Source organism: Scyliorhinus torazame, chromosome 3, assembly GCF_047496885.1.
Source record: "Scyliorhinus torazame isolate Kashiwa2021f chromosome 3, sScyTor2.1, whole genome shotgun sequence".
Taxonomy (NCBI): Eukaryota; Metazoa; Chordata; class Chondrichthyes; order Carcharhiniformes; family Scyliorhinidae; genus Scyliorhinus; species Scyliorhinus torazame.
The window spans coordinates 216462434-216486555 of record NC_092709.1 but is presented as its reverse complement, the minus strand read 5'-3'; the positions used below and the strand labels follow the sequence as shown (position 1 = coordinate 216486555).

The 24122-nt window shown below is 43.4% G+C and overlaps 1 protein-coding gene across 3 annotated transcripts in view; it reads left to right on the top strand.

Annotated features, from left to right (window-relative positions):
* The window catches only part of LOC140408941 (CCR4-NOT transcription complex subunit 7), a 53659-nt gene that overhangs the window by 15708 nt on the left and 13829 nt on the right, over window positions 1-24122 (top strand). For all 3 annotated transcript variants that reach the window (XM_072496862.1, XM_072496863.1, XM_072496864.1), the window contains 3 exons: window positions 6776-6969; window positions 8154-8315; window positions 22647-22791. In XM_072496862.1, coding sequence (XP_072352963.1) covers window positions 6776-6969; window positions 8154-8315; window positions 22647-22791 — 501 coding nt within the window. The remainder of the gene's footprint in view (window positions 1-6775; window positions 6970-8153; window positions 8316-22646; window positions 22792-24122) is intronic.

The following is a 24122-nucleotide window of genomic DNA, read 5'->3' as shown; positions in this document are numbered from 1 at the left end:
TGAATACTTCCATCAAATCTCCTCTCCACCTTTTCTGAGGTGAAAAGCCCCAGCTTCTCCAATATATCCACCTAACTGAAGTCTCTCATCCCTAGCACTTTTTTTTAAAACTGTCTTCTCAACTTCTCCTGTCTCTTTCAATAATTTAGGTCTCCCTTTTTACAGCAGATTAAAAATTCTCCAATTTAGTTCATGTTACCTCACCTCATTCTTCCTGCCACCTTTTTTTATTGAAAAGTATTTTATTAAGGCATTTATATTCTAAATTTTAACAAAATAAGCAACCACACACCAAACCCAGCCACCAAACCAAACCCCTCCCACCCCCCCGGTACAGCTGACAGCTTAATTTTCCCCCCAAAAGTCGATAAATGCCCGCCACCTCTGGGCAAACCCTAATATCGATCCCCTCAGGGCAAACTTGATCTTCTCAAGCCGGAGAAACCCAGCAACGTCACTAACCCACACCCCCGACTTCGTGGGCTCCGAGTCCCTCCATGTTAACAAGATCCGTTTCCGGGCTACCAGGGAGGCAAAGGTCAAGACATCGGCCTCTCTCACCCCCTGGGCCCCCGGGTCTTCTGACACACAGATCGCCACCTCTGGACCTGGAACCACCCTTACCTTCAGTACCTCCAATATGACATCAGCAAACCCCTGCCAGAATCCCCAAAACTATGGATATGATTCGCAGGCCCACCCGCACACCGCCCACACCTATCCTCTATCCGTTCAAAGAACCTGCTCATCCGGGCAACAGTAATGGTGAGCCCTGTGGACCACCTTAAGTTATATCAGGCTAAGCCTTGCATACAGCGAGGATGCATTGAAGCGCCTCAGGGTGTCCTCCCATAACCCAGCCTCCAACTCCCCACCCATCCCTTCCTCCCACATCCGCTTCACCTCCCCTATCAGAGCTCCCTCCCGATCCATAAGTTCTTTATAGATTTCAGATACCTTTCCCTCCCCCGCTTTCGACACTCCCTTATCCTGTAGACCCTGGGGCGGGAGGTGTGGGAAAGTCGAATCCTGCCTCCGCACAAAGTCCCTCACCTTCAAATTGCAAAACCCATTCTCATCGGGCAGCTCAGAACTCCTCCTCCAACTCTTCCATACATGGAAAACCCCCATTTTATAAAAAGATCCCCAAACCGCTCGTTCCTCACCCGCTGCCACCTCCCATCCAGCCCCCACCGGCACAAACCGGTGGTTGCCGCATATCAGTGCCCACACCAACGCCCCCTGCAGCCCCATATGTTGCCGCCACTGTCCCCACATCCTCAGAGCCTCCACCGCTACCGGGCTTGTGCACGGTCGACGAGAGCGGCAAAGGCACCATTAGCAGTGCTCCTTGACTCTTATCTTTACATGAGACTGCCTCCATCCGCTCCCACACCGATCCCTCCCCCACTACCCATCACTATACGAGATCACTGTGTTCACTTTCCTGAAAAACGTCTTGGGAATTAAGATCGGGAGGCTCTGAAAAACAAACAAGAACCTCGGGAGGTCCGCCATCTTCACCGTCAGAATCCTCCCCGCCAGTGACAGCGGGAGCGCATCCCACCTTGCAAAGTCCCCCCTCAACTGCTCCACCAACCGAGCCTGATTCAGCTTGTGCAGCTGCTCCCACCCCTGCGCCACCTGAATACTCAAATACCGAAATACCCACCACCTCGAACGGCATCTCCCCCAATCTCTTCTCCTGCTCCCTCACCTGGATCGGAAAGACCTCACTTTTACCCATGTTCATTTTGTATCCCAAAAACAGGCCGAATTCTCCCCCTCCCCGCCCCCCAATCCCCCCAACGGATCCAAAATGTACAGTAACTATCCCTGCCAGTCTCTCGAAGCTCTCAACGCCATCGCCAACGGTTCTATAGCCAAGGCAAAAAGCAGTGGGGAGAGTGGACACCCTGCCTCGTCCCCCGGTACAGCCTAAAATAATCCAAGCTCACCCGGTTCGTCCACGCACTTGCTTTGGCCTCCCAAACCTCCACGGATCTACGCCCTCATGTGCTCCATAAACCCCCTCGCGTCCTTCGCTACCACTGGCACCCTCCACGACCTTGAACTCGACCGGTCAAACCTTGGGTCTAAAACCATATTAAAATCATCCCCCCCATTATCAGCCGATGTGAGTCCATCTTGGGGATCTTCATAAACAGTCGCTTCATAAACTCCACATCATCCCAGTTCAGAGCATAAATATTCACCAACACCACCGACATCCCCTCCAATTTCCCACTCACCATCACATATCTCTACCCCCCCCCCCCCCCCCAGAGTCAGCCATCATACTCCCCACTTTGAATGCCACCCATTTATCGTTCCCATCTCCGCTGTCATTGAGGCACGCTGCTCCTCGTTCTCCCCCACCGTCTCCTCCACCTTCTGGATCACCTGACTCTGGGCCTCTAGCCTCATCTCCATACGGTCGATCCCCGCCTTTATCGGGTCCACCACACTAGCCAGGTCCTCCAAATTCTCCTTCCTCTGCTGAGTGAACTTCTCGTAAAGGAAGTCCACCAGTTGCTCCGTCGACCATTGAGAGGGTAGGGCCGATCCCTGACCCTGCGCCATCTTCTCCTGTGTTGCAGGCACCACTCCAGTTATCACCTACTGTTCCCTTCTTTTTCGGCCACTTCTGGTCCACAAATCCATCCACCGGTGGGACACTTTCGCCTACCACCCCTCCTGCACCTTTATTAATCAAAAAAAATCCGCCCTTTAGCTGGGAAAAAGGTCCGCAAATTCCACCACGAGGGGGAGCCACCAAATGTGCAACCACGCACACGATGGCCGCCACCGGCAATCCATTCTTCCTGCCACCTTGTAAAAGGCTGCAAGGTGGGGGGGGAGGTGGAGCATCCTGATTGGAGAGATTCGAACGGGGAGATGGACACTTATCCGGAAGTCTAGAAGTGAAAAGTATGGAAATGAGATGGTCATTTGTAAGAGAATGACAGCTTGTTTCGGGGATGGGGGCTGTGGTTTGGCTTGATGAGCAGGAGGATTGGGAGAGCAGCAGAGGCTGATGAAAACAACGTCTATTTGCAATAGTGAATGCCAGGGTTGTTGTGGAGCATGAATAGATCATATCATAGAATTTACATAGTGCAGAAGGAGGCCATTTGGCCCATCGATTCTACGCCGACCCCTGAAAGAACACCCTACCTAAGCCCACACCACCACCCTATCCAGCAACCCCATCTAACATTTGGACCCTATGGGGCATTTGGTGTGATCAATCTACCTAACCCTCACATTATCTTTGGACTGTGGGAGGAAATCCACACAGGCACGGGGAGAACGTGCAGACTCCGCACAGACAGTCACCCAAGCCGGGAATCAAACCTAGGGCCCTGGTACTGTGAAGCAACAATGGTAACCACTGTGCTACCGTGCCACCCTATGGCACAATTGTCTTTTTCTCATATTGTTGAAAACATTTCATTTTCAAGCTTACCCTTTTCAGTGAAGGATGCTGAAACTATTGTAACCCCGACCACAATGGTACGGAACATCAGCTAACTTTCAAAAAACGCAAACTAGTGTTATGAAAACTAAAAGCAATAAATTATTAATGCTGAAACAAAAACAGAAAATGCTGAAAACATTAAACATGTTTAGATCTATTGGGAGAACAGACAGCTTGATATTTCCTTCATCATAAGTGCTATGAGGCTCAATCTTCAAGTGGGGAGGCATTTAACAGTTTCAAATGTCCAGGTGTAAAAGAAGGAGGGCCCTGGGAAAACTATTATTGCATAATCCTTGCTGAGTACTAGTCAGCTGATATTTTCCGAATAAGATTACACAAATTGGATTGAAGCAACTACATTAGTCATGACCCTTTTAGTAATCACTGAGAGTTCATTTTATTCTCCGTTGCCACATCCTGACCTTGCTACAATCAAATCTTTTCAGAATTTCAAATGTTTTCTTGAAGTATGCATAAATTCTGATTACCATGGCAACACAAATCTTGCTTTCTTTCACTTGCACCAACACTTGACTACAGCTGGTGCTTTTTAATGCCATTTTCATGATAAATGTAAGAAATGTTATTCAAGAATTGATTGTACTTTGCTTTGGATTCATTGCATTTATGTTTAGGATTGTTGTAAAAGCATACTTTGTTCTTAGCGAAAAATGCCAGAGAAGAATTGTACCGAACACGGATGTAGCAGATTAACAGAATTGTGTGGGGTTCCTTGTGACTTTGGTTTATTGGACTATTTTGTTTGTGAATTGTTATGTTTCCCGATGTAAAACAACATGTACAGTTCAATATATAATCACTTTTAAAATGTGAATTGGGAAGTTTTGTTTGTTTTGAAATAGATTTTTGTGTTGGAAAATAAAATTAAAATGAAAATCAGTGAGGTGGGGGGGATAAAATATAAAGTGGAAGCAGTGGAGGGGGGAACTCGCCACTGGTTGTAGTAGTCATACACAACAAAAAGGAAGATGGTGGGGGTGTTGGAGGTCTGAAGACATCTCTGCAGGCCCAACCATCTTCAGCTGCTTTCTCAATGATATGCAAAAGGTCAGCTTTTCTGCATGATTTCAGAGTTCACTTCCATTAACAACCGCTTAGACACTGAACAGTCCATGCCTGCATACAGCTGGAGCTGGAGAACATTCCACCTAGGGCTGGTAACTGGCGAGTAACACATAGATGCCAGGAAATTGCCATCCCTGACAAGAGACTCTAACGTACCATTGAATAGCATTGCTGTTGCCAAATGTTCCGTCGTAAACATCCTGACGTTTGCCATTGATCAGAAACACAAAGAGGGCCCACCATTGGCTACTGAACAGGTCAGAGGCTGGGAATTCTGCAGTAACAAACTTCCCAAACTCTGTTCACCATCTGCCAGATAAAGTGAGGAATATTATGGAATGCTATATATTTGCCTGGTTGAGTGCCGCTCCGACACCGCCTCATTAAACATTCAGGATACAAGCAGCCTGTTTGACACCCCATCTACCACCTGAACATGTAGTCACTGCACAGAAGTCTGACATCGACAAGGTGGTTGCAACTTGTCGAGGCTCCTTTGATAGCACCTTCTGGACCCATGACCTCTTAAAAAGAAAAATACTCCTTTGTCTTAGAAGGAGTCTGAAACATTACAAATCATAGAATCCCTACAGTGCAGAAGGAGGCCATTCAGCCCACTGAGTCTGTACCGACCCTCTGAAAGAGCACCCTACCCAGGTTCAAACCCCACACTATCCAGTTAACCCCACCTAGCACCAATTTAGCGTAGCCAATCCACCTGCCACCTTTCGACTTTGGGAGGAAACCGGAGCACCTGGAGGAAAACCATGCAGACACTGGGAGAAAGTGCAAACTCCACACAGTCGGCCGAGGTTGGAATCTAACCCGGGTCCCTGATGCTGTGAGTCAGCAGTGCTAACCACTGTGCCACCGTGCTGCCCTCTGTAGAATGCATTCATGTTTCTAATATTTAAAAGCTATTTTGGAAAAGCATTGGCTGCTTTAGAGAATTAAATGCATGTTCTGTTGGAGAAAAAGTTTGAACTTTTATGTTTAGTAGGCTGAGGGAAATGCTGAAACCCTGATGAACATGTCACTTTAACAGTAAGTAGCTCAGAGTATGTGCCAAATGTAGTAATGTGTTTAAATTTAATTGTTGGATGTAAGCATAGAATTTCTAGTGCAGAAGGGGGTCATTCGGCCAATCAAGTCTGCACTGGCCCTTGGAAAAAGCACCCTACTTAAGCCCACACCTCCACCCCATCCCTGTAACCCAGTAATCCCACCTAACCTTTTTGGACATTAAGGGCAAATTTAGAATTGCCAATCCACCTAACCTCCACATCTTTGGACTGTGGAAGAAACCCGGAGGAAACCCACACAGACACGGGGAGAGCATGCAGACTCCGCACAGACAGTGCTTGAAGCTGGGGATGGAACCTGGGACCCTGGCGCTGTGAAACAACAGTGCTAACCAGTGTGCTACCATGCCGCTAAGAGGGATTATCTGACATATTAACATAACAGTGAAACTGTGGCTTTCAATCTCATTCTAAAATCGCAAAACATCTAGTGTGTTTTTTAAAAGAATGTTTTGTTTGCATTTCAAAGTTGTTCAAGAGTTAATTTCACACCCTGGGGAAAAAATCATTGTGTGCTAGCAAATAAAACTATACAACAGGGTTGTTGTGTAACTGTAGGGTGATGCAAAGCCATGCATAATAGCTGTTAAGGCTTGAACCTACTCGGAACTGTTTAGACCAATTTAATTTGTTAATTGAGGATGGCTTTTATGGAAGGAAAAGCCCCTTGAACTCTGGGGGTTCTTAAATAACTTGCCAGCATTGTAAGACTTTGGTTATCGCTATTTTCCTATTTCAGAAAATATTACAAAACCTATGTATAGTGATCATCATTGAGACTAACTAATGCAGGTTTACAGAATCCTTAATTTATATAAGAATACCGATGACAACCAGGTGAGTCTCCATATTTGCTAGAGAGGATTCTCATGATTTTCGTTGTAAAAGCTAGTTTACACTGTAAATCTCTTGCTCGAGAATATAAAATGCAGTGAGTTGTAACTCTGGGTGTATTCATGCTACAACATACCTGAAGAACTAAGACACTTTCTAAATATGGTAGTTTGGTTCTGGAGGCATGAAATCTATATTATTTTCAGAGCTGCAACTGCAATCATTTGCTATTTGTTTATTAAAATAAAAAGGATTTTTAAAATTCTGATATTTTTCAAAAATTTATTAGGACACAGAATTTCCAGGTGTTGTAGCACGGCCAATTGGAGAATTCAGAAGTAATGCAGACTACCAATACCAACTATTGCGCTGTAACGTAGATTTACTGAAGATCATACAGTTGGGGCTGACATTTGTAAATGAACAGGGCGAGTACCCTCCAGGCACCTCCACGTGGCAATTCAACTTCAAATTTAATCTGACGTAAGTGCACCTAAGGATCTGTTTTTTCTGTTATTTATTGCTTAAACCAATTTATCCAACTGTTTAAGACAATCTAGTTGGTGTCTGTTTATTATTTTCTGATACTAAAAGTCCCAATGTAACACACAACATTTTCCAAGGAAGACCTTCCAAGTTAAAAATTCTGAGCATGGATGCAAATTCTTAAGTGTTCAGATTTCTGAACAATCATAGGTTTCATTCCTTGACTGTCTGAAGGGGAGAAGGGGCAGAAAACACCAAACGCTCATTGCTGAACCATGATTTGACGTTTGATATAGCCGATCCTCCGGTCAAGAACAGGCAATGGCTGGGGAACTCTCTCCCGAATCAAGACTTGGGTTGGGGCAAGACCATTAGAATAGTGTAGTCATGACATGAAGAGGGCAGACTGCAACTTCTATGGACTAACGTTTGAGACAGGAGCAAAGCCAAGTGGGTACCCATGGCCATCCTGGAAGTGCTGGTAATGCTGTCTCACCCAGTTGACCTGGATTTATTAACCACTTTGAAGGGACCTTGCAATCATACAGACAAAACATTTTATATCGGTGGAATATGAGCTTTTTCTTTATGTTAACTCCAACCTTATCGAGCACTGGAAATAGTTTGCCAGTGGAGGCTAAAATTACTGCAGCTGAAAATGTATTTAGTGTCATAATAATTAAGAAATATTCAGAGAGTTATTTTGGTGTATGATGTACAAATGTATAAATACGACTTGACAAGAATAAACTCCTGAAGGAGCATTGTGAAGTCTTTGCAAGGACTCAATTTGGGTTAAGATCTGCAGACTTGTCATTTATTTGTTACTAAAAGTTCTGCTGGAATCTGTTCTTTACTGTTGATCTGAAGTGTCCTGAAAAGCAGTAGTGGAAAGATACATACACTCAGTTGGTCATAGTTCATGTACTTCAGACCAATTCATGAAATTCACCAATCAGTGGAAAATAAAAAGATGAAATTGTGATTGTGGGCAAAAAAAATTGCACTGCAATTTAAACATGTTGAAAACAATACAGTTTTACCATAAAAATATATCATGCAAATCTTAATGCATTATACCATGGATAACTGGTGGATTTACCATTTTATGTAGATTCTGTTGTAAGAGGTACATTTGCTTATGTTTATTTTTCTGTTTTTAAATTTTCCTGTCGATTTAGAGAGGACATGTATGCTCAAGACTCCATAGAGCTCCTTACAACTTCTGGTATCCAGTTTAAAAAACATGAGGAGGAAGGGATTGATACAATGTATTTTGCAGAAGTACTTATGACATCTGGTGTTGTATTATGCGAAGGGGTCAAGTGGCTTTCATTCCACAGGTAGGTAACCAGTACATATTCACTAACAACTAAAATTTCTACTCATAAACATTAGGAGTATTAAAATGCAATGTTATCTTCAAGATGACGGGAAGAGGCAGAGTACAAATCTAAAAGTAAATCTCAGATAAGGCTAGAGATTACAAAAATAATAAAAGGACAAAACTGAAGGCACTGTATCTAATGCATGTACATTCAAAACGATACAGATAAACTGATGGTGGAAATAGAAATAAATAAGTACATTCTGATAACCATTACAGAGACATGGCTGTAGGATAACCTAAATTGGGACTTGAATATCGACGGGTATATGACATTTAGGAAGGCCAGTAAGTTAGGAAAAGGTGGAGGGGTAGCTCTGTTTATTAATGATGGTATTAGCATAATAGAGCAGGATGACGCAAGTTCAGGGAAACAGACCTAGAAGATGCTTGGGTAGAGATGAGAAATGATGAAGGCTTGTGGGAGTGGTGGACAGGCCTAATTGTAACTGCACAATATGACGGGATTATAAAGGAAGAAATAATGGGAGCTTGTCAGAAAAGTACAGCAATAATCATGGGATTTTAATCTATTACATGGACTGGAAAAATCTGACGGGCAAAAGGAGCCTAGATGAGGAATTCATACATGTTTTAGGGATAGTTTCTTAGAAAAGTCGTTCTGGAATAAGGCAGGCAGCAGGCTATACTTGAGCTGGTATTCTGTAACTAGATAATTAATTAATATCCTCAGTGAAGGTGCTCCTGGGTAACAGCGATCATATTATGATTGAATTTTAAATTGTTTGAAGGAGTGACGAGTAGGTCTAAGACTAGTATTTTAGACTTGAATGAGGGAAATTATGAGGGCATGAAAGCACAGCTAGCTAAAGTGGACCGGTAAATTAGGTTAAAGGGTAGGACAATAGAGAGGCAGTGGCAGCCATTTAAGGGGATATTACAGAATAGATACGTTCAGAGGAGCCACGGTCTGTGGTTAACTAAAGATATTAAAGGTAGTATCAAACTTAAGGCAAAAGCATATAATTGTACAAAGTGGGTGGCAGGTCACAAGGTGACAATATAAAAAACGGCAAAGAATGACCAGAAAATGGATAAGGAATGAAAAATTAAAGTACGAGAGAAAGCTAGCTCAAAATATAAAGACAAATAGTAAGAGTTTCTATACATATATTTTTTAAACAGTTAAAGTGAGTGGTGGTCCTATAGAAAGTGAGTATTGGGAATTAATAATGGAAAATAAAAAGATGGCAGATGACCTGAACAGGTATTTTGCATCGGTCTTCACCAAAGAGGATACAAGTAACATTCCGGAAATTGCTGAAATGAGAAGGAGGAAGGAACACGAGTGGCATTGAGCAAATTGTTGGAACTGTGGGCTGACAAGTCCCCAGATTCAGATGGACTTCATTCGAGGGCCTTAAAATAAATGGTTAGTGAGACAGTTGTGTTGGTTTAATTTTTCAAAATTCCCTCGACTGGAAAATAGCCAAATGTTTATACAAAAAGGGAGGGAGACCGAAAGCCGGAAACTACAGGACAGCTAGCTTAACATTTGTCATAAGGAAAATGTTAGAAGCTATTATTATAACAGGGCACTTGGAAAAAGTCAGGGTAATCAGGCGGAATCAGCATAGTTTTGTGAATGGGAAATAATATTTAATCAATTTATTGGAGTTCTTTGAAGAAGTAACGTGTGCTGTGGAAAAAGGGAAGCCAGTGGATGTACTGAGATTTCCAGAAGGGATTTGATGTGGTGCCTCATCAAAGATTATTGCATAAATAGAAGTTCATGGTGTGGGCGATAGCACATTGGCATTGATAGATGATTGACTAGCTAACAGGAAACAAAGGATGGGCATAAATAGTTTTTTTCCTGGCTGGCAAGATGTAATGATTGCTGTACCATAGGAATCATTGCTGCGGCCTCAACATTTACAATTTATATAAATGACTTGTATAAAGAGATCAAAGGTTTTGTTGCTAAGTTCGCTGACGACAAAAGATGGTGGGAACATAAGTTGCGAAGAGGATACAAGGAGGCTACAATGGGACATCAGCTAAGCGAGTGGGCAAAGTTCTGGCAAATGGAGTATAATGTAGAAAGATGTGAAATTGTCCATTTTGGCAGGAAAATAAAGAAGCATTGTCTAAATCGTGAGATTGTAGAGCTCTGATACGCAGAGGGGTATGGGTGTGCTCGTGCATGAATCACAAAATGCTAGCATGCAGGTAAAGCAAGTAATTAGGAAAGCTAATAGAATGTTATCATTTATTGCCAGAGGAATTGAATGTAAAAGTAGGGAGGTCATGCTTCAGATATACAAAGCACTGGTCAGACCACACCTGGTGTGTACATATTGGTCTCCTTATTTAAGGAAGGATGTAAATGTATTGGAAGCAGTTCAGGGAAGGGTTACTAGACTGGGCTGAGTGGGTTGTCTTATAACGAAAAGGTGTCCAGGTTAGGCTTGATCTACTTTAGTTAGAAGACTAAGAGGCGACTTGGTTGAAACCTATATGGTCCTGAAGGCTTTTGACAGGGTGGACGTGAAGAGGATTTTTATTCTTGTTGAGAACCTAGAACAAGGGGGCCATTATTTTAAATGGGTGACTCTTTATTTTTAGACAGAAATTAGAATATTTTCCTCAGTGTTGAGTCTTTGGAACTCTTCCCCAAAAGATGGTGGGAGCAGGGTTTATGACTATTTTTTAAGGCAAAGGTCTTCTTAGGCAGTCCCTCAGAGTCGAGGATGATTAGTTTCCTCACTAATGAATTTTCAGGTGACTGAGGAGTCCAATACATGACTTACAGTGGGGCAGATGGTGGTTGGAGGAGCGGGTGGGTGGGGTGCCCAGGTTGCCACTCACTCCTTTCTCTGTTGACACGGCTTCAGCTTCATCTCAGCGATTAAACTCAAAGTGTTCAGCTCCTTCCCTGAAGCTTTTCCTCCGCTTCGTGCGGTCTTGGGTTCGGGATTCTCAGGCGTCAGTGAGGATGTTACGCTTTTTCAAGGAGGTTTTAAGGGAGTCCTTGAAGCGTTTCCTCTGCCATCCTGGGGCTCACTTGCTGTGTCGAAGCTCCGAGTAGAGTAGTTGTTTTGGAAGTCTCATGTCAGGCATGCAGACAGTGTAGCCCGCAGCGGAGCTGATTGAGTGTGCTCAATGCTTTCATGCTGGGGATGTGGCCCGAGCAAAACAATTACATTGGTGAGCCTCCATTTGCAGGATCTTGTGGGGGCAGCGCAGGCGATACTTCTCCAGGGTTTTGAGGTGTCTGCTGTACATAGTCCACAACTAAGCCCTATAGGAGGGCGGGTATCACTACTGCTCTTTAGACCATAATCATGGTGCTGGACTGAGGTTCTGGCCTTCAAACACTCTCTTCCTCAGGTGGCCGAAGGCTGCGCTGGCACACTGAAGGTGACATTGAACCTTGTCATCGATGTCTGCCCTTGTTGACAATAGGCTCCCAAGGTATGAAAAGTGGTCCATGTTGTCCAAGGTCTCAGTGGATTTTGACAAACGGGGGCAGTCTTGTCCAGCGGGGGCAAGTTGGTTGAGTACCTTTGTCTTACGGATATTTTATGTAAGGCCCATGCTCTCAAAAGCCTCGGTGAAGGCTTGGAGCTTGGCTTCCAAGTGTGCGTAGATGCAGGCATTGTCTGCATACTGTAGTTTATTGACACAGAAGGAATGACCTTGGATCTGGCCTACAGGTGGCCAAGATTGAACAGCTTCCTATTTGTTCCATTGTTAGCGCTCCACTCCAGCGGGATGAACTTGCATCGGGAGCGATGGAGCATTACAGCAAAGATGATCGAGAAGAACATCGTGCCGTGGCACAACTTTGCTCGACACCCGTCCGAAAGTGAATTGGGTCTGTGACGGATCCGTTGGTCAGGATCACGGCTTGCATGTCATCGTGGAGCAGGCAGAGGATGGTGCCGAACCTTTGGGGGCTGACAAAACTGAGGAGGGAAACTGAATAATCCCTCAGCTGGCAAAGCCAGAGGCCTTTAAAGGGTTTGTGCTGTCCCCGCATTTCTCTTGTAGTTGCAGCAAGGTGAATATCCGTTCTGCCCTTTAGTGAGCAGAATCTCCTTTGGGAGGAGCTTTACAGCCACGGGGAGAAACCATTTAAGGAGGATTCTTGTGATAACTTTTCCTGTGACCAACAGCAGGAAACTTCCTCCAGTTACTGCAGTCAGACTTGTCACCTTTCTTGTAGATGCTCACGATTACGGTATTGCTGAGATCTCCTGAGATCTAGTGCTTCCACAGGGATTCCATCTGCTCCCAATGCCTTGTTATTCTTTAGCTGTTGGATGACCTTTTGTACCTCATGCCAGCTTAGGATTGTGCTGAAATGGTGGCAGAGGAATATAAATTCTTAATAATGAAGAAGGTGAAAGATTTTCAGGGGTGGGTAGAAATGTGGAGTTGAGCTTTCGATTAGATCAGCTATGATCTTATTAACTAGTGGAGCAAGCTTAAAGGGCCAAGTGAACCTACTCCTGCACCTCCTAATTTTTTTTGAAAGACATTTTATTGAAGGCATTTTCAATATCAACATAATCAAGAAGTATAAAAGCCAATTGCGGCTACAGGAAACAAATCTGTCCCTCCCTGAATCCCCCCAACAAACAAACAAAAACTCCCAACCCCACTTTACAATTTTACACCACACCCCACCACCCAGTCATGATGACTCAGTACCCAAAACATATGGACATGATCCCCTGGCCTCACCGCACACCGCCCACACTTATCCTCCACCCCTGGGAAGAACCGACTCATCCTGGACATGTGGGCCCTGTGCACCACCTTAAATTGGATATGGCCTAGTCTTGCACACGACGACGCATTCACTCTCCGCCGAGCTTCACTCCATACTCCGGCCCTCAACTCCCCACCCAACTACTTCTCCCACCTACAGCTAACTTCCTCCAGGTGAGCACTCTCCCTCTTCAACAGCTCCCCATACATATCTGCAACCTTGCCCTCCCCTATTACATCCTCCGGCAGAGCTTATCCTGCAGCACCGGGGGCAGCAGCATTGGAAACGACGGCATCTCCTTTCTCATGAAGTCCCGAGCTTGCAGAGATCTGAATCCATTCCCCTTCGGCAACTGATATGTGCCCTCCAGCTCCAGGCCTGTAAATATCCCTTCCACAAACAAATCCCTAAAATATTCTTTCCCCACCCCTGGTGGGGATAGCCGCCATCCGTAGAACCTCGCATCCAACCCTGCCGGAGCAAACCTATAATTATCGCGAATAGCACCACAGCGACATGCCTTCCAATCCAAAGTGTGCCGACACTGGTTCCAAACCCTCAGTGCTGGTACCACAACTGGTCTTGGAGAGTACCTGACTGGCGTGAATGGAAGTGGTGCCAACAACAGTGCCCTCAGCTGGTCCCCTTGCTCGAGGCCGCCGCTATTCGTCCCCAAACCGACCGCTCCTCCACTTCCCATTTCCTAACCATTTCAATATTAGCTGCCCAGTAATAGTTCGATAAGCTCGGCAATGATAACCAACCAACCCCCCCCCCCCACGTCCGTTGCCATAACCACTTACACTTCCCAGCCCTCCGAGGGCATCATTACAAAATTAAGCTACCTCCATGCGTTCGCCAACAACTGCCGCCCCTTCACAAACTCCGTCCGGTCCCCCCTATCACCTTCGGCACACAATCATCTATCAGCATCCCCAGAACTTTGCATCTACATTCAACAGCGAGATTGGGCGGTACAATCCATACTGCTCCGGATTCTTGCCCTTCTGTAGAATGAGCGATATCGAAGCCTGAGACAGCATGGGGGGAAGCTCTCCTCTTCCCCCCCCCCCCCCCCCCCAAAAGACCTGGGGCCTTCCCCACCTGCACCACCCCAAATAGTCCATTACCTACCTCAGCCTGATCAGGGCTCCCGGCCCCGGCACATTCACCTTCTCAACCCTCGGAAACTCCAACCCACCCGAAAACCGCCTCAGCCCTTCACCACCTACCGGAGGCTCTGAATTATACAATCTCCAGTAAAAAACCTCAAAAAACATGTCCAACCCCTTCACTCTGATACCACTGAGCCGCTATTGTCTCTCACTCTCCCAATTTCCCTTACCGCCACCTGCCCCCTCAACTGGTACGCAAGCATCTCGCTGGCTTTCTCACCATACTCCTATAGCTCCACTCTGGCTCTTTACAATTGCCCCACCATCTTTCCCGTGGACACTAACCCAAACTCCATCTAGAGCATCTGCCTCTCCTTTAGCAATGCCTCCTCCGGCACCACCGAGTGCCTCCTATTCACCCTCAGAATGTCCTCCACCATCCTCAACTTCTCAGCCCGCTCAATCTTCTCCCTGTGCGCCCAAATTGATATAAATTCCCCCCTTACCACCATCTTCAACATGGAGGTGGAAACTTACTCCATCTTAGTCAGCTCCACATAATTCCGGATGGCCACTTTCAACCTTTCGCAAACCCCCTAAATTCGTCAACAAACTCGCATCCAAACACCACTGCGGCCGCTGAGCCTCAGCCTTCGCCACTCGCAAGTCCAACCAATGCGACACCTGGTCAAAGACCACAACCGCTGAATACTCCGGTCCCACCATCACCCCAACAGCACCTTAGCCAAGATAAATGAATCAATTCGGGAGTACACCCTGTGCACATGCGAGAAATACAAAAACGTCTTCGCCCTTGGCCTTCAAACTGCCACGGGCCGCACCCCCCACATCCAACACGGTAGCACAGTGGTTATCACAGTTGCTTCACAGCTCCAGGGTCCCAGGTTTGATTCCCGACTTGGGTCACTGTCTGTGCGGAGTCTGCACGTTCTCCCCGTGTCTGCGTTCTCCCCGTGTCTACCCCAGAACCCTCTGCCGTCTTTTCCTCTGTCGCACTTCGAGTAACCTCTCGGTCAGGCTGCTGCCTCTTACTCGGTACACTCCCCGTCTGGTAAGCCGTAAACCAGCCTGACCGATGGAGCACAACTATTTCTCAGTGCTCATGCACCTTGCACCAGCAATTGCACCTCAGCGGGAGCCACCAAATGTGCGACCACTCACTCCATAGCCGCCACGGGAATTCCCTGCTCCTCTAATTTATAAGATTTAGGGCACAAGAGAGACGAACATCAAGGACATCTCATCTCAGGTTTTTTAATGTCTATTTTCATTTTTGCTGAAATGGTGGTGTCTAATTTATTTCTTTCCTGCCATGTTATGTACATTGGAAATCACATATTGGTTATTTACAAAATGTGGGTACAGGAATGAGGAAACCTGGGCATTGACATTTACAAATCTTTAAAGATAGCAGGCAAGGTTGGTATGGTTATTTACAAAAATCGCATCGGGGATACTGAGCCCGATAAATCAATGCACAAAAGCATACTTTGTTTAAATATTATAAAGTACTGGTTAAGTTTCAGCTGGGGTATTGTGTATAGGTCTGGGCATCATAATTTAGGAAGCATGTCAGATCCTTGAAGAGGGTGCAAAGGAGGTTTACAAGAATGGTACCCAGGATATGGGACTATAGCGGAGAGAAGTTGGACTTGCTCTCCGTAGAGCAATTGGTGGATTGGTGATTCTTTTCCAGTGTACACATTTAAAATTGGCAAATTGTAATGATATAGAATGCACAATTTGAAAAAAATGGATTTAGTTTAATAAATATAAAAGATTAAGTGGTAAATTTCAAAACTGAATTGGATTATACTTGGAAAGTATATATTTACAAAGTTATGGAAAAATAGCAGGGCTAATTGGATACTTCTTTCAAAGAGCCAACGCAGTGGACCAAATGGTCTCCTTTTGAAATGCTCAAAAACATTAGATGGGGAGAAAGGTTTGTGGACAGAAAGTGTGCATAATGTTTTTAAATAAGTCAACCTATGCTGTTGGTGAGTCAAGTTGTTTTAATAGAAATGTGTGACAATATAATACACAATGTATTCTGAGACCAAATTGAAACAGCCAGAATGTAGAGCAGTTGTTTACTAAACATACCGTTTGACCATTTGGGGATTAATTCATTTTTTGTGATGGATCTTTGAGAATTGGAAAGTCCCTTTAAATTTCAGATTCAAGGTTGTAAGCATTCACCACTAAATGACTAGTTGCCTTTCTTAAATTGCATTGTTTGTGCATTTCCTGTTCATGTATGTCTTCCTGCTCACACTTTGGTTACATAAAATAGGCAATTTACTCCATACAATTTTATGTCGCTGATTGCATTGTTAGAAAATATTTATTGATGATTGGATGTTCTGCCAATCCCTCAGAATCAATAACGTCTTGAAATGTTAACATCCACTTTATGTAATATAAAATACTTGTTACTTCAACATAAACCTCACTATATAGTACCTACAACCACATCTGATGGTTAGGATCTCAAATTTGTTACAGTTCAAAGCTTAGTGTTTAGACCTTTGAAATCCATTTTCTTAGTACAAGTCGGAACTTGTCATTTTTTTCTCAACCCTGCTCTGTGATCATCAGCTGTCTTCCCAACGTATCATGGAATAATTGTGCCATGTTAAAACAATTCCGTGTAGGGAGAGCCTAGTAAGAACATAAACCTTTTTGATAATTCAGTCAGCAAGCTAAGACCCTGCCCTAAGCTCAATTTAGTGAGCGCAGTATATCTCTTATTTTGCCCACTTATTCCTTTCCTGTTATATTTAATTGCTGTTTGACCAAGTGAAACTGTTAACTGTAAGTTTGTCTTTGATTCTGTACCCCCTAATCACTAAGCTGGTCATCATATCCTGCAGAGATTTTAATTAAAAAGATAATGTTTTATGCAGATTTTTTCTTTTGCAGGATAAACTAGTGTTCTTGCAGCTACTGATCAGTACTACAGTTCTCTCAAATCTGAGGTCAACACACATTGGCACGTTCCCAATGAACTTAGCCCATTAAGCAGGTGATTACTTCATATTAAAAACACACCAGTGCTGGAAGTGTTAGTCCCAGTTCAAAAGATCAGTTATGTTAGAATTGTTGTGTAATTGCACAATCATAACATCAATGGGTCATTTCTAATATTATAATTTCAAAATCATACTCCCTGATTAACAAGCAATGGTTAAAAATTAACAAAACAACAGTTTAAAATAGCAGACTTCTGCTCTTGCTCTGGTTAACTCTTTACTTACTGAATCATCTGCAAATCACTTCCAACTTAAGTACTTGAAACATTCAGAGAAAGAAATGAACAGACATTCTGACTAGTGTTAGACGATGATTTTAAGTAACCTTATTCTTTTTGTTTTTACTGGGCATTTCATCCTGGGTTAGAAACATAGAAAATAGGAGCAGGAGTAGGTCATTTGGCTCTTCGAGCTGCTGAGCCATTCAACATGATTATGGCTGATCCACTTTTCCCATGCATCCTCCAGCATTCTTCTATCCCTTAACTCGTAGGCTGAATCTCACTTTTTAAAAAAATAAATGTTTTTATTGAATTTTTTTTTTGAACAAAGTATATTTACCGTTATGTACACAGAATAAGAAATATATATATATATATATATATACATATATAGAAGAGAATGGCACACCCAAACATACCACAAAAAAAAGTAATAATAAAAAATAAAATAGAATAACTTGTTGGGTATTGTGCACCAGCTCAACAGCAGCAACTCTGTACAACTGGCAATATTATTTACAACACATAAGTAGGCGACTGTTTGTGGGGGGGGGGAGACTGGGGAGGTAAATATACATTTGGGTGCCGGAGAAACAATTACAGTGGGCAATACGCTAATGGGTTTGGTGTTGGTGTTGTCACTTGCTTCTCCCGGACGGATCTCGCTGCCGTTGTCCTCTCGCGCTCACCTCCACTTCAGCCGTTCCTCCCGTCTTTCGCCTGTATTCTCCTTGTTCTCTGTTCCTGGAGATGCCAAGTTTGTTATCGTATCCCGTGCCCTCCTTCCGACTGTCATTTCTCTGCCTCCCCCCACACCTCCCTGGTTCTCCTCTCTTGTTCCCTGTTCTCTCTCTTCTCCCCCCCCCCCCCCCCCCCCCCGGTGTTCCGCCTTTCTTTCCTCTTAGCTTTAGCTGTCCTGTCTCTTCTCCCCCCCCTCCCCCCCCCCCCATCACCGCCGCCGCCCCGGTCTATCTCACCCTCCAGGCTGAATCAAATTAAACTTTAACCTCACCTGCTGAATTTCATCAAACAGTTAAGTTTGACCTAACTAATTGATCTTGTGGCCTTGACATTGCTTCACCTTCGGCATGTCAAACACTGAATCATCTGATATCAGCTCATCCCCTTATAAAACGATGCATTATCCAGCTTACTTTAAACAATTACATAGAAAATTAACTTTATATACCATCTATGAGGAACTATTATGTCTCAACAAGTAAATATTAATTTAGTTCATTTTAATACATGAATTTAAATATATTTATTTAATCTGTTTCACAGGCTTCTATCTGGGTTTAGTGTTCTCAAACAGGCTAAACATTCCTACCAATGTGATGTGGCAAAACAATACACATAAATATTTAATTTTTGAGTTCTAACCATGAATTTGGCAAATGTAACAGTGAATACATTGGAAATTAATGGGCAACATGTTGAAACACAAAGAAAGGTGTTCAAGTAGGAACAATATTTAAATGGGTAGGAACATAAATCCCACGAACTAGGAGCCAGAGCTGACCATGTGACTCCTCAAGCCTGCTTAAGTCAGTCAGTATGATCATGGCTGATCTCCGCTCCCTTTCCTGCCTTCTTCCCATATCTTTTGATGCCTTAAAGAGACCAAATATCGGTCTATCTCCACCTTAAAATACATTCAACAATGGAGCATCCACAACACTCTTGGTGTGGAGAATTCCAAATAACGCTTTGAGTGAAGAAATTTCTCCTCATCTCAATCTTAAATGATTGAGCACCTTTGCCTGAGCCACTGCCCCTGTGTTCCAGATTCTCCAGCCATGGGAAACAACCTCTCGATGTTTACCCTGTCAGGCCCCTTCAGAATCTTGCATGTTTCAATGACATCTCATCTTATTCTTCTAAACTCCTGCGGATATAGAATTAATTCTAGATTCTAGGTAGTAGCCAGACTTTGACAATTTCTCAGTCCAATATATATGCAGTTTCTCACAATTCTAATTGCAAGACTATGTGGAATATTTTGATTGTTAATTGACAAGTGTTTTCTGGGGACCGTGGAAAAATCAAATAATATAGCAGCTGTTACTTACATTTAGTGTGTCTTTAAGGCAGTGAAAAGTCCCACACCGCTTTAACAGCGCTATCAAAATTTGCAATGAGCCACAAAAAGCGATATTGGGATAGATGACCGATGGCTTGGTGAAAGAGCTAGGTTATAAGGAGTCTTTTAAATGAGGCGAGGGAGGTGAAGAGGGGGAACTATGTTTAAGGAGGGAATTCCAGAGCCTTGGGCCTAGACTGCTTGGGGCATGACCATCAATTGTGGAGCACTTGAAATCGAGGATGTACGAGAGGCCAGAATTGGAGAAGCTGAGATATCTCTGAGAGTTGTAGGATTGGAGGATGAGTAAGGCCATGGAGTTGCATCACTCTTTTTGCTGCACATCAAAGACCCCTGTCAGAAGTTGACAAATATTTGATGTCAAAACTTAACAAACCGCATTGTATTTACCACGGATTCTGAAAAGCAAAGAGTGGCCATTATCCTATTCACTAGTCAGGGCTTTCATAATAGAGAACAATGCAATTTTTATCAGGTTTTATTAATTCCAAACCAGGCAGGACAATTCCCTTCCCACAGTGGAGGACTTTATGGATACCTTGTATGTAACAGCTTGTAGTGGATATCGAGTATAGTGTATTATTCAAATAGTTAGATCTGCAATGCTCGGTCTTGTAATCTTCAAAAGACCTGCAGATGAGCTGAAGATAAAAGGCCATCATCTGGCAGATCTTCAGGAGGTCTGTGAATTAGATCATGTGGTCCTTTTGTCTCAGATTTCTTTTATGGATCAACCATACATATTTTCACCGCAGGCCTAAAGATTTTGGTCATGTCAGTTCCTTCGAAAGTACTCCGGAAGATAAGAACCGAAGTAGGCCACTCAGCCCCTTGATCTTGTCTATTTATTAAGATCATGGCTGATCTGCATTTGAGCTCCATTCACCTTTTTTTGCCTTCATACCCTTGTCTAGCAAAAATTGATAATCTCAGATTTAGAATTATTAACTGAGCTAAAATCTTTTTATGGGTCAGAATTCTGCATTTCTGCCTCCTTGGAGTGAAGAAATGTTTCCTTCTCTCCGGAATAGCCTGTCTCTGATTTCATGGTTATGCCCCTTTGTCGTATGCTCATTCTCCAGCTGAAAAAAGTGTTATCTATCCTATCAATTCCTTTCAAAATCCTACAAAACTCAATCAAATCATCCTCTAACCATCTATGTTCCAAGGAAAAGGTTCTAGGTTTATCTCTTCTCATAATCTAATCCTTGAAAGCAGCATATCTGTTGTTCAGGCCATGACCACTTGTCGTGTTGAGTAGTTAAGAACACACCATTCATGTGCTGGCCACCCAATGGCAACCCCTTACCCCTAAGGGAGTGGAAACACTATATTAACCATCTATAGACCAATAATGCTCATGTACCTACAATTGCCTTGACTGCACGTGTATGATAATTATTGTGGATTGTAGAAATGTGAAATATTTGGATGGAGATTTTACTTAGTTTTAGATAGCATTAATACAACTACGTTACCTAGAACCATAGAATCCTACAGTGCAGAAGGAGACCATTCGGCTCATCGAGTCTGCACCAACCTTTTGAAAGAGCACCATACCTAGGTCCACTCCCCCGCCCTATCCCCCTAACCTAACCTGTACATTCTTGGACACTTAAGAAGCAATTAGAATGGTGGTGCAATGGTACTGTTGCTGGGCAAATAATCCAGAGACCCAGGGTAATGCTCTGGGAAACCGAGCAATATCATTTCATTGCCACCCCATCCATCATCTTCAACATTCACTTCCTTCTCCACCGACACAAAGCGGCAGCAGTGTGTATACCATATACAAGATAAACTGTAGCAACTCACTAAGGTTCATACGACAGCACATTCCAATCCAGCTAGAAGAGCCAGGATGACAGGCAGATGGAAAGACTATCACCTGCAGGTTCCCCACCAAGTGTCTAGGCATCCTGACTTGGAAATGTACACCAATCCTTCATCATCCTTGCGTTGTTATGGGCCAGGGTTTAGAGAACCCCAAAGTGTATCATGGAGTTCACCTGACCCACAACTTTTACTAGATTGTGGTATGGGGAGCACACGGCCCACTCTATAGGTGTGGTACAGCAGAAATGGAAAAGTATTTTTTAAAGCAAAACAATGTTTATTCTATGAACTCAAGTTAACCTTTTTAAAACATACAGTGAACATCTTAGCAACCATTAATTCAAATACAACCCTCAAAGAATACAACACTAAGTAATCCTTTAAGCTTTCCTTTTAACATCCATAAGACTTAAAACACCTTGTACCAGAAGCACATCAGGTTAAAGTCATTTCTGTTATTAGTTTTAAAACATCAGAATCGATTTACAGTCTTTAGATTACAGAGAGAGATTCATACACCTTCTGGCTGTGACTGCAGCTATCCAGCTCTGAAAACAAAACTAAAACACATCCTGCAGCAAACAGCCTAAAACGAAAGTAAAAAGCTGACACAGTCCAGCGCCACCCACTCTCTGACATCACTGCAGTAGTAAACACCCATTTCTTAAAGGTACTCTCACTACAGATGCTTATATACACACCATTTATAAACACCCATTTTTTAAAGGTACTCTCACATGACAGCATTAAAATCTGAAGAGTCCTACTTAATAACACTGAGTGTACCTACATCACCTTCTCGATGGCAATTCAAATGGGTGATAAATGCTAACCCTGCTAGTGATGCTCACATCTCATGAATCAATAAAGAAATAACTGCAGCAAATGTTCATCGTGATATATGAATAGCTATCATATTCAAGAGACATTAAAACATCCTCCCACTCCCATTCCTTGACCATTTTACAGGTGTGTTTGTGTTGGGGTGGCAAACATGCGTTACTGGTGCTCTGAAACCAGCATCAATTGAAGCACAAAATGGGCCAAGGATCATCTGTATTGCAGAGGCAGTAACTTGCTGTATGGAAAATTGCAGCTGCAAACCTTCATCCTGGTGTTCAGTATCTGCGGTTTGCAGCATTGTTAATGCATTGTTGAGTGGCTAATGTTGAAGGTAAGATTTTGGTTATCAATGTTTGGTTGTTTCATTACAGTGGGTATGACTTTGGCTACTTGATCAAAATACTCACGAATTCCAACTTGCCTGAAGAAGAACCAGACTTCTTTGAAATCCTACGGTTGTTCTTCCCTGTAATTTATGATGTGAAATATCTCATGAAAAGCTGCAAAAATCTCAAGGTATTGCTGTAATCTATCTAAAAATCATAATTGTTCATATTTAAAAGTTTTCAATGCTGTATTTATTCATCTATGTGTAAAACAATATTTTTGAAATGCATGGCATTACTGCGCCAGGGACCCGGTTCTGTTCCAGCCTTGGTGACTGTGTGGAAGGTACACGTTTTCCTGAGTGGGTTTCCTTCCACAGTCCAAAGATATGCAAGTTAGTTGGATTGGCCATGATCAATGCGTAGGGTTACAGGGATAGGGCGGGGAGTAGGACTCGGTAGAGTGCCCTTTCGAAGAGTCGGTACAGACTTGATGGGCTCCCTCTGCACTGTGTGGATTCGATGGGGAAATCCATTTACAAATATGTACAGGACTGAGCTTGTGTTAAATTCACTGGTATATCCAGCACCACAAATACCCTTGCTACTAAAATAGCGGATTCTCATAATTTTGTATGAGTAAATTGAATCACTTACGATAATAAATATTTTAACCTTAAGTTAAATCACAGAGTATGTTTGCACTTGCCGTGTTTCTAACTCTTGTTTCAGCCAGGTGAGCCTGTAGTACTAGAAATGTTGAGCTAATGTGAACACTTGACAAAGTTATGACATACGGTAAAATGAAAACAAAATGTCTTTTAGAAACCAGAAATAAAACCAGAGTTCTTAAAAATTAAAAAAAATCTGCTACCATCAGGTGTGGCTACAGACAATCTATTTTTCTTAGAAACTGACAGACCTGCTGTATATTTCTCGCATTTGTTCTTTTTTTTTAATAAACATTTTTTTGAGGTATTTATGGTTTCATAACAGCAACAGAAGAAACAATGTACATGCAAATATAAACATAGTGCAAAAGCCGTCTTCCTCCCTCACAGGTCCCACCTTTACTAACGCCCTACTCTGAACTAAACTAAACCCCTCTTTTTCTCCCCCCCCCCCCCCCCCCCCCTTTCTGCTGACGGTTAATTTTCCCCAAAGAAATCGAAGAACGGCTGCCACCTAACATTGACCCTCTCAAGACGAACAGAGAAAACTAGCCATGTCTGATAGCCAGGTCTCCGACTTCAGGGCTTTGAGTCCCTCCAAGCTAATATAATCCTAACCCGACTACCAGGGAAGCAAAGGCCAGAACGTCTGCCTCTTTCTCCTCCTGGATTCCCGGGTCTTCCGACACTCCGAAAATCGCCACCTTTGGACTCAGTGCCACCCTTGTTTTCAACACCTTGGACATGACATCTGCAAACCCCTGCCAGAATCCCCTAAGCTTTGAGCACGCCCAGAACATATGGACATGGTTCGCTGGCCCTCCTGCACACCTATCTTCTACCCCAAAGA